This window comes from Oncorhynchus masou, chromosome 28 (genome assembly GCF_036934945.1).
Source record: "Oncorhynchus masou masou isolate Uvic2021 chromosome 28, UVic_Omas_1.1, whole genome shotgun sequence".
Classification (NCBI taxonomy): Eukaryota; Metazoa; Chordata; class Actinopteri; order Salmoniformes; family Salmonidae; genus Oncorhynchus; species Oncorhynchus masou.
In genome coordinates, this window is record NC_088239.1 from 19,857,241 (window position 1) to 19,873,924 (window position 16,684).

The 16,684-nt window shown below is 43.4% G+C and overlaps 1 protein-coding gene across 1 annotated transcript in view; it reads right to left on the reverse strand.

Moving 5' to 3' along the window:
* LOC135517315 (piezo-type mechanosensitive ion channel component 2) overlaps positions 1–16,684 on the reverse strand; it is a 156,865-nt gene that overhangs the window by 36,017 nt on the left and 104,164 nt on the right. Inside the window, exons 8-12 of the mRNA XM_064941506.1 lie at positions 8,594–8,762; positions 3,773–3,808; positions 1,798–1,915; positions 1,178–1,368; positions 131–479 (exon numbers count right to left, since the gene is read on the reverse strand). Of these exons, the coding sequence (XP_064797578.1) occupies positions 131–479; positions 1,178–1,368; positions 1,798–1,915; positions 3,773–3,808; positions 8,594–8,762 (863 nt within the window). The remainder of the gene's footprint in view (positions 1–130; positions 480–1,177; positions 1,369–1,797; positions 1,916–3,772; positions 3,809–8,593; positions 8,763–16,684) is intronic.

Sequence of the window (16,684 nt, forward strand, 5' to 3'; positions counted from 1 at the left end):
ACGAACAGACGAACGAACAGACGGACTGACAGACAAACAGATGGCCAGACAGACAGACAGACAGAATGACTGACTGACAGACCAACAGACGGACTGGCTGATTGACTGACTGACAGACTGACAGACTCACCGTTCTTGTGGGCATGGATGACCCTGATGTCCAATAGCACCTCCTCTTCTCTCTGGCTCTCCTTCCTCTCTGTCAACGCCTGTCTCAGCAGCAGCCAGAAACTCAGCAGACACAGCATCTTGGAGCCCAGTTCCCGGAAGGGCACCTCTTTCTTTAAGAAGAGCCCAGGCACGGGGTGCAGGATCTCAAAGCTCCAGATGTACTGGAGGATGATCAACAGGTTCCCATAGAACACCATGAAGGGGGACGTGATCATGGCGTACTTGCGTCGGTCACGCACCATCCACAGCGTGCACGACCAGATGAGGAACACAAAGGTCAGCCAACTCACATAGGTGATACTCCACGCCTGGAGAGGGAGGGAGGGAAGGGGAGATGGGGAGGGAGGAGAGAGAGAGAGAGAGAGAGAGAGAGAGAGAGAGAGAGAGAGAGAGAGAGAGAGAGAGAGAGAGAGAAAGCTAGATCATCAAGCCACTCACATTAGGAACTGACACTGTGAATAATAGTTAAGCATCACATATCATTGGTGTCACTGGTGTTACTAAAGGAATCACTTTAGCGAGATCAGCCGGTGGCCTAGACTGGTTACTCAATATCCTTTAAACAGCAGATCAAATGAAGTGATCTGAGACATATGAAAAACAGAGTGCAGAGTTGTTTCTAGAGAGAGGGAAACCTTCTACACATCCACCCCCACCACCACCTTTCAACCTTCCAGGGACCTCAGCAGGGCTCCACTAACTAACTACCAATGGAGAAAGAACATACATCTATTCTGCGGTGTATAAGGTAAAACAATAGGAGCACCCCCCAGCCCTACCCCGCCCCCTGCTGCTCTCTGAAGTCCAATATCAGTTTGGGAACTACATGGTACACATTACCCAGGGTCCACAGGGGCTGGCTTTAAGCTGTCACCACTAATTGCTAGATTGGCCACCAGGAAGCTGTGTGAGCATGTGTGTATCCTGAAGCCCCTGCCGTCGTCTGGGACTGAAAAAGCAGACTGTTCCTTGCTCATCTGAACGGACACACACACACACGACTCACCATCATTGCGATGAGAGCACAGATGTAGCTTTGCTTCATGATGAACCTGAAGGTCGTTACCGCGGCGTTTGCTCGTGGCGATCCCCCCTCCTCCACTGGCGCAGTCGCCATCGCCCCTCCCGCCATCTCTTCTTCCGAACCCTCGCCACGCACCCCGACCACCTCATACACACTGCTGTCCTTTCTCTCTGCTGTTGGGGTGGAAAGGGAGGAAGGAGGGAGAGAACTGTCAGCATCTCAAGAACTGGATGTGAATCATCCTCTAATAGTTGCTGTCAGCCTTGAGAAGAAAAGCCTTCTCTTTTTCACACTCCTTGTGATTTTCCAATTTTCCAGTGCTGCTGTTTTCCAGCACGAGATGTGTGTGTGTGGCAGGTTGACGGTGGTAGGCCGAACTGAGCAACTACCGTTAGATGAGCCAGCTTTTAATTTTTTGGTCTTCATTTAAGGTTTAGGGTAAGACATTAGGGTTACCAGTGTGGTTAAGGTGAGGGTTAAGGCCAGGTTTGATGACTTGTGGCTGTGCCAGCTAGTGACCACTCTGCATTGCTGCCTCCAGGGCAAAATTCATGGCAATAAATGCCAACCTGTGTTATTTCCAGTATGTGGGTGATACTAACCCAGGTCTGGCCCTGGTTGGTCTGGTTTGTACTGCGGTGTGGAGTACTGGTCCAGTCCCAGCGGCCCGCTGGTGGGGACATAGTCCGGACGAGACCCATTGGAGGTTACTATCAACACCTGGGGTAGAAAAAAACGCACTTAGCGGGGAGATTCAGAATAGCGGGAGTAAGTTAATGTATGCGTTATCATCATTGTTTTTGCTTGTCCAATAGCTTTTATTTATTTGATATTTGTTGGATAAATTACGTCTGATTTGGTCTGTTTCCAAGCAACTCAAAAACTCTCAAAACGAGGTAATACAGTGCCTTGCGAAAGTATTCGGCCCCCTTCAACTTTGCGACCTTTTGCCACATTTCAGGCTTCAAACATAAAGATATAAAACTGTATTTTTTTGTGAAGAATCAACAACAAGTGGGACACAATCATGAAGTGGAACGACATTTATTGGATATTTCAAACTTTTTTAACAAATCAAAAACTGAAAAATTGGGCGTGCAAAATTATTCAGCCCCTTTACTTTCAGTGCAGCAAACTCTCTCCAGAAGTTCAGTGAGGATCTCTGAATGATCCAATGTTGACCTAAATGACTAATGATGATAAATACAATCCACCTGTGTGTAATCAAGTCTCAGTATAAATGCACCTGCACTGTGATAGTCTCAGTGGTCCGTTAAAAGCGCAGAGAGCATCATGAAGAACAAGGAACACACCAGGCAGGTCCGAGATACTGTTGTGAAGAAGTTTAAAGTCGGATTTGGATACAAAAAGATTTCCCAAGCTTTAAACATCCCAGGGAGCACTGTGCAAGCGATAATATTGAAATGGAAGGAGTATCAGACCACTGCAAATCTACTAAGACCTGGCCATCCCTCTAAACTTTCAGCTCATACAAGGAGAAGACTGATCAGAGATGCAGCCAAGAGGCCCATGATCACTCTGGATGAACTGCAGAGATCTACAGCTGAGGTGGGAGACTCTGTCCATAGGACAACAGTCAGTCGTATATTGCACAAATCTGGCCTTTATGGAAGAGTGGCAAGAAGAAAGCCATTTCTTAAAGATATCCATAAAAAGTGTCGTTTAAAGTTTGCCACAAGCCACCTGGGAGACACACCAAACGTGGAGGAAAGTGCTCTGGTCAGATGAAACCAAAATGTACATTTTTGGCAACAATGCAAAACGTTATGTTTGGCGTAAAAGCAACACAGCTCATCACCCTGACCACACCATCCCCACTGTCAAACATGGTGGTGGCAGCATCATGGTTTGGGCCTGCTTTTCTTCAGCAGGGACAGGGAAGATGGTTAAAATTGATGGAAAGATGGATGGAGCCAAATACAGGACCATTCTGGAAGAAAACCTGATGGAGTCTGCAAAAGACCTGAGACTGGGACGGAGATTTGTCTTCCAACAAGACAATGATCCAAAACATAAAGCAAAATCTACAATGGAATGGTTCAAAAATAAACATATCCAGGTGTTAGAATGGCCAAGTCAAAGTCCAGACCTGAATCCAATCGAGAATATGTGGAAAGAACGGAAAACTGCTGTTCACAAATGCTCTCCATCCAACCTCACTGAGCTCGAGCTGTTTTGCAAGGAGGAATGGGAAAAATTTTCAGTCTCCCGATGTGCAAAACTGATAGAGACATACCCCAAGCGACTTACAGCTGTAATCGCAGCAAAAGGTGGCGCTACAAAGTATTAACTTAAGGGGGCTGAATAATTTTGCACGCCCAATTTTTCAGTTTTTGATTTGTTAAAAAAGTTTGAAATATCCAATAAATGTCGTTCCACTTCATGATTGTGTCCCACTTGTTGTTGATTCTTCACAAAAAATACAGTTTTATATCTTTATGTTTGAAGCCTGAAATGTGGCAAAAGGTCGCAAAGTTCAAGGGGGCCAAATACTTTCGCAAGGCACTGTATATGTTGCATCATGTTACAACATATAAAAAGGAATAGCCGACTAACCTCAGACGTGCCGTATCCATCTTGGGTGGAAATGAGCTAGAAAAAAAGAACATCTAATTAAGACTGCCTTCATATGATACTTAATGTTTGCTTCCAAACACATGACCAGTGACAGTATTGGCACTCACATCACCCTACACATGGACATTACAGAACATTGTAGGGCCATGAAAGAATATAGTACACTACAGTACAGTACAGATGTGTGTAATATTACTACAGTACAGTACAGACGTGTGTAATATTACTACAGTACATGTGTGTGTAATATTACTACAGTACAGGACAGGTGAGTGTAATATTACTATAGTACAGGTGTGTGTAATATTACTACAGTACAGTACAGATGTGTGTAATATTACTACAGTACATGTGTGTGTAATATTACTACAGTACAGGACAGGTGAGTGTAATATTAATACAGTACAGTACAGGTGTGTGTAATATTACTACAGTACAGTACAGGTGTGTGTAATATTAATACAGTACAGTACAGGTGTATGTAATATTACTACAGTACAGTACAGGTGTGTGTAATATTACTACAGTACAGTACAGGTGTGTGTAATATTACTACAGTACAGTACAGGTATGTGTAATATTAATACAGTACAGTACAGGTGTATGTAATATTACTACAGTACAGTACAGGTGTGTGTAATATTACTACAGTACAGTACAGGTGTGTGTAATATTACTACAGTACAGTACAGGTGTGTGTAATATTAATACAGTACAGTACAGGTGTATGTAATATTACTACAGTACAGTACAGGTGTGTGTAATATTACTACAGTACAGTACAGGTGTGTGTAATATTACTACAGTACAGTAAAGGTGTGTGTAATATTACTATAGTACAGTACATGTATGTGTAATATTAATACAGTACAGTACAGGTGTGTGTAATATTACTATAGTACAGTACAGGTGTATGTAATATTACTATAGTACAGTACAGGTGTATGTAATATTAATACAGTACAGTACAGGTGTATGTAATATTAATATAGTACAGTACAGGTGTATGTAATATTACTACAGTACAGTACAGGTGTGTGTAATATTACTACAGTACAGTACAGGTGTGTGTAATATTACTACAGTACAGTACAGGTATGTGTAATATTAATACAGTACAGTACAGGTGTATGTAATATTACTACAGTACAGTACAGGTGTGTGTAATATTACTACAGTACAGTACAGGTGTGTGTAATATTACTACAGTACAGTACAGGTGTGTGTAATATTAATACAGTACAGTACAGGTGTATGTAATATTACTACAGTACAGTACAGGTGTGTGTAATATTACTACAGTACAGTACAGGTGTGTGTAATATTACTACAGTACAGTAAAGGTGTGTGTAATATTACTATAGTACAGTACATGTATGTGTAATATTAATACAGTACAGTACAGGTGTGTGTAATATTACTATAGTACAGTACAGGTGTATGTAATATTACTATAGTACAGTACAGGTGTATGTAATATTAATACAGTACAGTACAGGTGTATGTAATATTAATATAGTACAGTACAGGTGTATGTAATATTAATACAGTACAGTACAGGTGTATGTAATATTACTATAGTACAGTACAGGTGTATGTAATATTAATACAGTACAGTACAGGTGTATGTAATATTAATACAGTACAGTACAGGTGTATGTAATATTAATACAGTACAGTACAGGTGTATGTAATATTACTATAGTACAGTACAGGTGTATGTAATATTAATACAGTACAGTACAGGTGCATGTAATATTAATACAGTACAGTACAGGTGTATGTAATATTAATACAGTACAGTACAGGTGTATGTAATATTACTACAGTACAGTACAGGTGTATGTAATATTAATACAGTACAGTACAGGTGTATGTAATATTAATACAGTACAGTACAGGTGTATGTAATATTAATACAGTACAGTACAGGTGTATGTAATATTAATACAGTACAGTACAGGTCTATGTAATATTAATACAGTACAGTACAGGTGTATGTAATATTAATACAGTACAGTACAGGTGTATGTAATATTACTATAGTACAGTACAGGTGTATGTAATATTAATACAGTACAGTACAGGTGTATGTAATATTACTATAGTACAGTACAGGTGTATGTAATATTACTATAGTACAGTACAGGTGTATGTAATATTACTATAGTACAGTACAGGTGTATGTAATATTACTATAGTACAGTACAGGTGAGTGTAATATTACTACAGTACAGGTGTGTGTAATATTACTACAGTACAGTAAAGGTGTGTGTAATATTACTATAGTACAGGTGTGTGTAATATTACTACAGTACAGTAAAAGTGTGTGTAATATTACTACAGTACAGTATAGGTGTGTGTAATATTAATACAGTACAGTACAGGTGTGTATAATATTACTACAGTACAGGTGTGTGTAATATTACTACAGTACAGTAAAGGTGTGTGTAATATTACTATAGTACAGTACAGGTGTGTGTAATATTACTACAGTACAGGTGTATGTAATATTACTACAGTACAGTAAAGGTGTGTGTAATATTACTATAGTACAGTACAGGTATGTGTAATATTACTACAGTACAGGTGTGTGTAATATTACTACAGTACAGTACAGGTGTGTGTAATATTACTACAGTACAGTACAGGTGTGTGTAATATTACTACAGTACAGGTGTGTGTAATATTACTACAGTACAGTACAGGTGTGTGTAATATTACTACAGTACAGGTGTGTGTAATATTACTACAGTACAGTACAGGTGTGTGTAATATTACTACAGTACAGGTGTGTGTAATATTACTACAGTACAGTACAGGTGTGTGTAATATTACTACAGCACAGGTGTGTGTAATATAACTACTGTACATAGTCAGGATGTCTGTGTACATGTCTCTCATCTGTGTAGTGAGTCATCCTCCACAGCTTCGTAAGATCCAACCATTTCCAAGAACTGTGGATGTGAGGAAGAATATGCAGGTTTCCTCTGTGTCAATTTATTTTGACGCATGCTGAATGAGTGACTCATTCAGTAAATATGGATACGCCCATGTTTTGAACCACAAATTAAAATACCCCTTTCAATTCTAAAAATACAGTTCAACACAGCTACACTGCACCAAAATGGTAGTGGTTTTACAGTAGACCCTATACAGTTAGACAGCCACCATGTTGGTACAGTGTGGATTCTGTAATGGAGTGTACAGTGTACCACAGGGCCCTGAACAGAAATGGCGTCAGTGTTACCGCAAAGTTAACTCACCATGTACCTCCGGGGCCCTGCCCCAATATGGCCACCGTGTTACAGTAACTTTAACTCACCATGTACCTCCGGGGCCCTGCCCCAATATGGCCACCATGTTACAGTAACTTTAACTCACCATGTACCTCCGGGGCCCTGCCCCAATATGGCCACCGTGTTACAGTATCTTTAACTCACCATGTACCTCCGGGGCCCTGCCCCAATATGGCCGCCGTGTTACAGTATCTTTAACTCACCATGTACCTCCGGGGCCCTGCCCCAATATGGCCACCGTGTTACAGTAACTTTAACTCACCATGTACCTCCGGGGCCCTGCCCCAATATGGCCGCCGTGTTACAGTAACTTTAACTCACCATGTACCTCCGGGGCCCTGCCCCAATATGGCCACCGTGTTACAGTAACTTTAACTCACCATGTACCTCCGGGGCCCTGCCCCAATATGGCCACCGTGTTACAGTAACTTTAACTCACCATGTACCTCCGGGGCCCTGCCCCAATATGGCCACCGTGTTACAGTAACTTTAACTCACCATGTACCTCCGGGGCCCTGCCCCAATATGGCCACCGTGTTACAGTATCTTTAACTCACCATGTACCTCCGGGGCCCTGCCCCAATATGGCCGCCGTGTTACAGTAACTTTAACTCACCATGTACCTCCGGGGCCCTGCCCCAATATGGCCACCGTGTTACAGTAACTTTAACTCACCATGTACCTCCGGGGCCCTGCCCCAATATGGCCACCGTGTTACAGTAACTTTAACTCACCATGTACCTCCGGGGCCCTGCCCCAATATGGCCACCGTGTTACAGTAACTTTAACTCACCATGTACCTCCGGGGCCCTGCCCCAATATGGCCACCGTGTTACAGTAACTTTAACTCACCATGTACCTCCGGGGCCCTGCCCCAATATGGCCACCGTGTTACAGTATCTTTAACTCACCATGTACCTCCGGGGCCCTGCCCCAATATGGCCGCCGTGTTACAGTAACTTTAACTCACCATGTACCTCCGGGGCCCTGCCCCAATATGGCCACCGTGTTACAGTAACTTTAACTCACCATGTACCTCCGGGGCCCTGCCCCAATATGGCCACCGTGTTACAGTAACTTTAACTCACCATGTACCTCCGGGGCCCTGCCCCAATATGGCCACCGTGTTACAGTATCTTTAACTCACCATGTACCTCCGGGGCCCTACCCCAATATGGCCACCGTGTTACAGTAACTTTAACTCACCATGTACCTCCGGGGCCCTGCCCCAATATGGCCACCGTGTTACAGTAACTTTAACTCACCATGTACCTCCGGGGCCCTGCCCCAATATGGCCACCGTGTTACAGTAACTTTAACTCACCATGTACCTCCGGGGCCCTGCCCCAATATGGCCACCGTGTTACAGTAACTTTAACTCACCATGTACCTCCGGGGCCCTGCCCCAATATGGCCACCGTGTTACAGTAACTTTAACTCACCATGTACCTCCGGGGCCCTGCCCCAATATGGCCGCCGTGTTACAGTAACTTTAACTCACCATGTCTGTGGGGTCCTGGAGCCAAAGGCGTATAAGCGTGGCCAGGGTGTAGTAGAGCACCAGCAGCATGATGGGGTTGACATAGTGGTGCCAGGCCAGCGCCGGGTTGACCCGGAACATCCAGGTGTAGGAACAGTCAGTCTGTACAACCGACGAGATGCCAAACAGACTGGTGGAGGGAGGAAGGTGAGAGGGAGGGAAGGACGGGGGGGTGGAGAGGGGGAGAGAGGCGGGGTGGAGAGAGCATTATTTCTTGCACAGTTGTGCGGTGATGTTGATCTTGAAAATCTGAGAACAATCCAGCCACATTCTATTGACATGCCATTCCCCATGTATAGCTGAGAGAGAAAAAGAGAGAGAGAGAGAGACACAGAGAGAGAGAGAGAAATAACCAGAATGGGGCATATTATATTACTGAATAGGCAAGCAAGTACTTTTGGAAGGGATTCTAAGAATTAGAGAATAGCAGCAGTCAGCAGAAGCACAGAGGATATTACAGAATGAAACGCCTCCATTACTTGCATTCCCTCTTTAATTACAATTACCCCCCTCTGCATCTTGGCAGTTGGCTACATGTAAAAAATGAACTTATACTGGAACAGCACTCTCTGGAATGGTAACCCTGATCAGTAGCATAACCAGACAGTACATTTGATTAGTTCTCCCAAGTCATATACTCACATACCATAAATGATCAAACACAGACATTTTACATGGACAAGACTTGAAAGACAGTGTGACAGTGTGATAACAACCTCTCCCTCAACGTGATTGAGACAAAGGAGATGATTGTGGACGACAGGGAAAAAAGAGGACCGAGCACGCTCCCGTTCTCATCGACTGGGCTGAATTGGAGCAGGTTGAGAGCTTCAAGTTCCTTGGTGTCCACATCACCAACAAACTGCATGGTCCAAGCACACCAAGACAGTCGTGGAGAGGGCACAACAAAACCTATTCCCCCTCAGGAGACAGAAAAGATCCTCAAAAGGTTCTACAGCTGCACCATCGAGAGCATCCTGCCTGACTGGTTGCATCACTGCCTGGTATGGCAACTGCTCGGCCTCCAACCGCAAGGCACTACGGAGGTGGTGCGAATGGCCCAGTACATCACTGGGGTCAGTCTTCCTGCCCTCCAGGACCTCTACACCAGGCGGTGTCAGAGGAAACCCCTAAAAATTGTCAAAGATTCCAGCCACCCTAGTCATAGACTGTTCTCTCTGCTACCGCACGGCAAGCGGTACTGGAGCGCCAAGTCTAGGTCCAAAAGGCTTCTACACAGCTTCTACCCCCAAACCATAAGACTCCTGAACACCTAATCAAATGGCCACCCAGACTATTTGCAATCACCCCTTCCTCTTTTACGCCGCTGCTACTCTCTGTTGTTATCATCTATGCATCGTCACTTTAATAACTCTACTTACATGCACATATTACCTCAACTAACCGGTGCCCCCGCACATTGACTCTGTACCAGTACTCCCCTGTATATAGTCTCGCTATTGTTATTTTACTGTTTCTCTTTAGTTACTTGTTACTTTTATTTCTTATTCTTATCCATACTTTTTGAACTGCGTTGTTGGTTAGGGGCTCGTAAGTAAGCATTTCACTGTAAGGTCTACACCTGTTCTATTCGGCGCATGTGACTAATACCATTTGATTTGATATGTTTCTATAATGCCGTGTATTTTCGATGAGATAATGAATGTAGGGGGTATGAGTATGGGCTGCAGCCCAGTGCTGGGGACCCACCAAGACAAAGTCACTGGTATAAACAACTGCAACTGCTTCAAGCATGTCTCCGGAACCACAAAACCCACAACTCCCTGGCCTAACATCTTAGTATTCTCAGAAACACTTTCAATTTACACAAGCAGTAACAATGTTATGCTCTCTCTCTCTCTCTCTCTCTCTCTCTCTCTCTCTCTCTCGCTCTCTCTCTCTCTCTCTCTCTCCCGTCCCTCCCTCCCTCCCTCCCTCCCTCCCTCCCTCCCTCCCTCCCTCCCTCCCTCCCTCCCTCCCTCCCTCCCTCCCTCCCTCCCTCCCTCCCTCCCTCCCTCTCCCTCTCTCTCCCTCTCTCTCCCTCTCTCTCCCTCTCTCTCTCTCTCTCTCTCTCTCTCTCTCTACTACTACTATTTTAATAAGACTAAAGAAGGCAGTCGACGAGCAAAACAACAACAGATGTCTCTCGAGTAAAGGAGAGGAAAGAAAGGGAGGACAGAAAGAGAGAAAAGAGAGGAAAGATGCCAAAGTGCACAACAGTCACTCCAGCAGTCTTTCATTTTGGATTTACATCATGCCGCTATAATCAACCAGAATAGTTTTCTTTGGAATCACGGCCGTCATGTCCTGTTAGGAGTATGTCGACTTGAGGTGCACAAACATTCTAAAACTGCAGCTTTTATTAATAAGAAATAGAACCTAGAACTCACTTAGTAACACGATGGGTTTGGGTGCGTGGCTCTTTTCAACTGGCCAAAGGAATAAAGGTGTTATATCCTCTGCCTCCTTGGCATAGCCAGCCTACGAACCAGATGCTTTCATGCCCAAGTACTGCTGCCACAGCTGGGGAATGCTAACCACTGACTACTGGTGTGTCTTCAATCAAGTGGCATCGGGTGAATGTCAACAGTATTTATTTGATTCCTCGTGTCCTCTCTCCTCGCCTCCTTCTCAAAACACATTGGAGGAGGTCAGAGGAGAGGCGGTGAGGAGATAGGAAACGAGGAATCAAATGCCACAGGGCACTGGGTGGGTCATTCTAATCTGCCATGGATTGTCGAGGTTTCCCAAGGAAGATAGACAGTGAACGTGGTTCAGAAATAAGAACTAATCTACAACAGGGATTGCAGGAGATCAAATATGTAATTTGTGAGTCATAAGCACTACTACATGCAAACAACACCGATTGGATACACAACAAGAACACACACAGATGCCTGAGTCATTGATACACCCATTCTTGCGCTGACGCTGTGATAAACACTTATAGCAAAAAACCCATTTGGCATTTTATGGGCTACTTTCAAGTAGTTTTTATTCTGCAGTTTGGGTCTAAATTGAAAAGCACACATATTTCGGTTAGAGCTCGGGTAGTAACCAAAACGGTATCCTCACCCGCAAATGTTAAATTACAAAGCTGGTAGTGATTGTGACTGTTTGATTGTCAGAGGGTTCTTTGTTTTAGCCCATTGGCAAGACAACGCTGCACAGAATCAGCCCAGTACTGCAACCATTAGTGGTGGGCAGCGTCCCAATTTGGGGAATATTTTGGGCCTTTGTCTCACAGACTAACTCCTGGGCCTTTGTCTCACAGACTAACTCCTGGGCCTTTGTCTCACAGACTAACTCCTGGGCCTTTGTCTCACAGACTAACTCCTGGGCCTTTGTCTCACAGACTAACTCCTGGGCCTTTGTCTCACAGACTAACTCCTGGGCCTTTGTCTCACAGACTAACTCCTGGATCTTTGTCTCACAGACTAACTCCTGGGCCTTTGTCTCACAGACTAACTCCTGGGCCTTTGTCTCACAGACTAACTCCAGGGCCTTTGTCTCACAGACTAACTCCTGGGCCTTTGTCTCACAGACTAACTCCAATTCAGCAAAAGGGTCTGATCAAGTGTTAGAATAATGAGTTTCATTAAAGAAACGAGTGCAGTCGTATATAGAGAAAGATCCCAACCCTACTCCTTTACTTCTCATCCCTTTGCTTCTTCTTTCACTGTACTTCCAAGGAGAAACAATGAGAAATATGTTTCAGTACAAATATAAACTCACAGCAACAGGTGTTCTGCGTTAAGTCTTTCACATAATACTGTATAGTTTCAAAATGCTTTTTTAGGAGTTTGCATGAAATGTAATGTCGTTCCTGGTGATTTTGAGAGAGCGAAAGGGGTGCTAACATTCGACACATTAAAGCAAGACGGTCTTGAAGGTCGATTCCATTGTGTTTATTTGTACTGTTATGTCTCAGAATAACCCTCCCCTCACTCACACACACACACATGCACGCACACACACATGCACACACCTCGTTAGTCAGCAGTCTCCGCATGAACTGATAATGCCCAAGAAGTCTCGGGCCGGCAAACCGTGCCGATATATCCTCCAAACACCGGCTTCCAGGGCATTATCACTTTTATACAACGGGTTAGCAACATATTCAAATAATGATTTACATATTTTCATTAAAAAAGTTATTTTGAGAAATGTATTAATATTATTTCATCCTTCCACAAGATATAGTCCCGACACAAATCTAGGGTTGCTACCCAAGCCGGCTGGTCGTTCCTTCTATTGCTTCGGTTGCCATAGACGCGACTCAGTCATTCAGTCTTTGTTCTGTATCTATGGACATTTTTGTTCTGTATCTCGTTCAGTCTTTTTGGTATCTATGGCGACCCAGTCGTTCAGTCTTTTCTGTTCTGTATCTCTATGGACACTTTTGTTCTGTATCAGTCCCAGTCGTTCAGTCTTTTGTTCTGTAGTCTTTCAGTCTTTTTGTTCTGTATCTATGGACACCCAGTCGTCAAATACTTTTTGTTCTGTATCTATGGACACCGCGAGTCGTTCAGTCTTTTTGTTCTGTATCTATGGACGCGACCCATCTATGTCGTTTCAGTCTTTTTGTTCTGTATCTGTATCTTCAGTCTTTTTGTTCTGTATCTATGGACGCGACCCAGTCGTTCAGTCTTTTTGTTCTGTATCTATGGACGCATCTATGGACGCCCACCGTTCAGTCTTTTTGTTCATTCAAGTCTTTTTGTTCTGTATCTATGGAGCGACCCAGTCGTTCAGTCTTTTTGTTCTGTATCTATGTCTTTTTGTTCTGTATCTATGGACGCGACCCAGTCGTTCAGTCTTTTTGTTCTGTATCTATGGACGCCCCAGTCATTCAGTCTTTTTGTTCTGTATCTATGGACGTCGAAATCTATGGACGCGACCCAGTCGTTCAGTCTTTTTGTTCTGTATCTATGGACGTCGTCTTTTGTTCTGTATCTATGGAATTGACCCAGTCGTTCAGTCTTTTTGTTCTGTATCTATGGCGAGTCGTTCAGTCTTTTTTTTGTTCTGTATCTATGGACAATCTATGGACCAGTCGTTCAGTCTTTTTGTTCTGTATCTATGGATCGCGACCCAGTCGTTCAGTCTTTTTGTTCTGTATCTATGGACGCGACCAGTCATTCAGTTTTTGTTCTGTATCTATGGACGTCTTTTTGTTCTGTATCTATGGACCAGTCGTTCAGTCTTTTTGTTCTGTATCTATGGACGCGATGGACGCGATGTCTTTTGTTCTGTATCTATGGATGCAACCCAGTCTTTTCTTTTTGTTCTGTATCTATGGACGCGACCCAGTCGTCTTTTTGTTCTGTACCCAGTCTTTTTGTTCTGTATCTAGTCTCAGTATCTTTTTCAGTTTTTTGTTCTGTATCTATGGACGCGACCCAGTCGTTCAGTCTTTTTGTTCTGTATCTATGGACGCGACCCAGTCTTTTTGTTCTGTATTCAGTCTTTTTTTTGTTCTGTATCTATGGACGCGACCCATGTTCTGTATCTATGGACGCGACCCAGTCGCGTATCTATGGACGCGTCATTCACAGTCATTCAGTCTTTTTGTTCTGTATCTATGGACGCGACCCAGTCGTTCAGTCTTTTTTTTTGTTCTGTATCTATGTCATTCAGTCTTTTTGTTCTGTATCTATGGACGCGACCCAGTCATTCAGTCTTTTGTTCTGTATCTATGGACGCGACCCAGTCTTTCTTTTTGTTCTGTATCTATGGACGCGACCCAGTCTTTTTGTTCTGTATCTAGTCTGTATCTATGGACGCGACCCAGTCTTTTTTTCATTCTGTATCTATGGACGCGACCCAGTCGTTCAGTCTTTTTTTTGTTCTGTATCTATGGACGCGACCCAGTCGTTCAGTCTTTTTGTTCTGTATCTATGGACGCGACCCAGTCGTTCAGTCTTTTTCTTTTTGTTCTGTATCTATGGACGCGACCCAGTCGTTCAGTCTTTTTGTTCTGTATCTATGGACGCGACCCAGTCATTCAGTCTTTTTGTTCTGTATCTATGGACGCGACCCAGTCGTTCAGTCTTTTTTTTGTTCTGTATCTATGGACGCGACCCAGTCGTTCAGTCTTTTTGTTCTGTATCTATGGACGCGACCCAGTCATTCAGTCTTTTTTGTTCTGTATCTATGGACGACGCGACCCAGTCATTCAGTCTTTTTGTTCTGTATCTATGGAGTCGTTTCAGTCTTTTTGTTCTGTATCTATGGACGCGAGTCTTTTTGTTCTGTATCTATGGACGCAACCCAGTCATTCAGTCTTTTTGTTCTGTATCTATGACCCAGGACGCGACACAGTCATTCAGTCTTTTGTTCTGTATCTATGGACATTCAGTCTTTTTGTTCTGTATCTATGGACGTCTTTTTGTTCTGTACCCAGTCTGTATTCAGTCTTTTTGTTCTGTATCTATGGACGCGACCCAGTCCCAGTCATTCAGTCTTTTTGTTCTGTATCTATGGACGCAACCCAGTCGATCTATGGACGCACCAGTCTTTTTTTTGTTCTGTATCTATGGACGTCTTTTTGTTCTGTATCTATGGACGACCCAGTCATTCAGTCTTTTTGTTCTGTATCTATGGACGCGACCCAGTCGTTCAGTCTTTTTGTTCTGTATCTATGGACGCGACCCATCGTTCAGTCTTTTTTTTTGTTCTGTATCTATGGACGCGACACAGTGGTCTTTTTGTTCTGTATCTATGCGACCAGTCGTTCAGTCTTTTTGTTCTGTATCTATGGACGCGACCCAGTCGTTCAGTCTTTTTGTTCTGTATCTATGGACGCGACTTTTTGTTCTGTAGTCATTCAGTCTTTTTGTTCTGTATCTATGGACTATGCGACCCAGTCAGTCTTTTTGTTCTCAGTCTTTTTGTTCTGTATCTATGGACGTCATTCAATCTTTTTGTTCTGTATCTATGGACGCCCAGTCGTTCAGTCTTTTTGTTCTGTATCTATGGCGACACAGTCATTCAGTCTTTTGTTCTGTATCTATGGACGCGACCCAGTCGTTCAGTCTTTTTGTTCTGTATCTATGGACGCGACCCAGTCGTTCAGTCTTTTTGTTCTGTATCTATGGACGCGACCCAGTCGTTCAGTCTTTTTGTTCTGTATCTATGGACGTTCGTCTTTTTGTTCTGTATCAGTCTTTTTGTTCTGTATCTATGGACGCGACACAGTCATTCAGTCTTTTTGTTCTGTATCTATGGACGCGACCCAGTCATTCAGTCTTTTTGTTCTGTATCTATGGACGCAACAGTCATTCAGTCTTTTTGTTCTGTATCTATGGACGCGACCCAGTCGTTCAGTCTTTTTGTTCTGTATCTATGGACGACACAGTCATTCAGTCTTTTTCTGTTCTGTATCTATGTTCTGTATCTATGGACGACACAGTCATTCAGTCTTTTTGTTCTGTATCTATGGACGCACAGTCAGTCTTTTTGTTCTGTATCTATGGACACAGTCATTCAGTCTTTTTGTTCTGTATCTATTCAGTCTTCAGTTTTTTGTTCTGTATCTATGGACGCGACCCAGTCATTCAGTCTTTTTGTTCTGTATCTATGTTCTGTATCTATGGACGCGACACAGTCATTCAATCTTTTTGTTCTGTCGTTCAGTCTTTTTGTTCTGTATCTATGGACGCGACCCAGTCTATGGGACGTCATTCAGTCTTTTTGTTCTGTATCTATGGCGACACAGTCATTCAGCTTTTGTTCTGTATCTATGGACGACCCAGTCGTTCAGTCTTTTTGTTCTGTATCTATGGACGCGACCCAGTCATTCAGTCTTTTTGTTCTGTATCTATGGACGCGACAGTCAGTCATTCAGTCTTTTTGTTCTGTATCTATGGACGCGACCCAGTCATTCAGTCTTTTTGTTCTGTATCTATGGACGACACAGTCATTCATGTTCTGTATCTATGGACGCGACCCAGTCAGTTCTGTATCTATGGACACACAGTCATTCAATCTTTTTGTTCTGTATCTATGGACGCGACCCAGTCATTCAGTCTTTTTGTTCTGTATCTATGG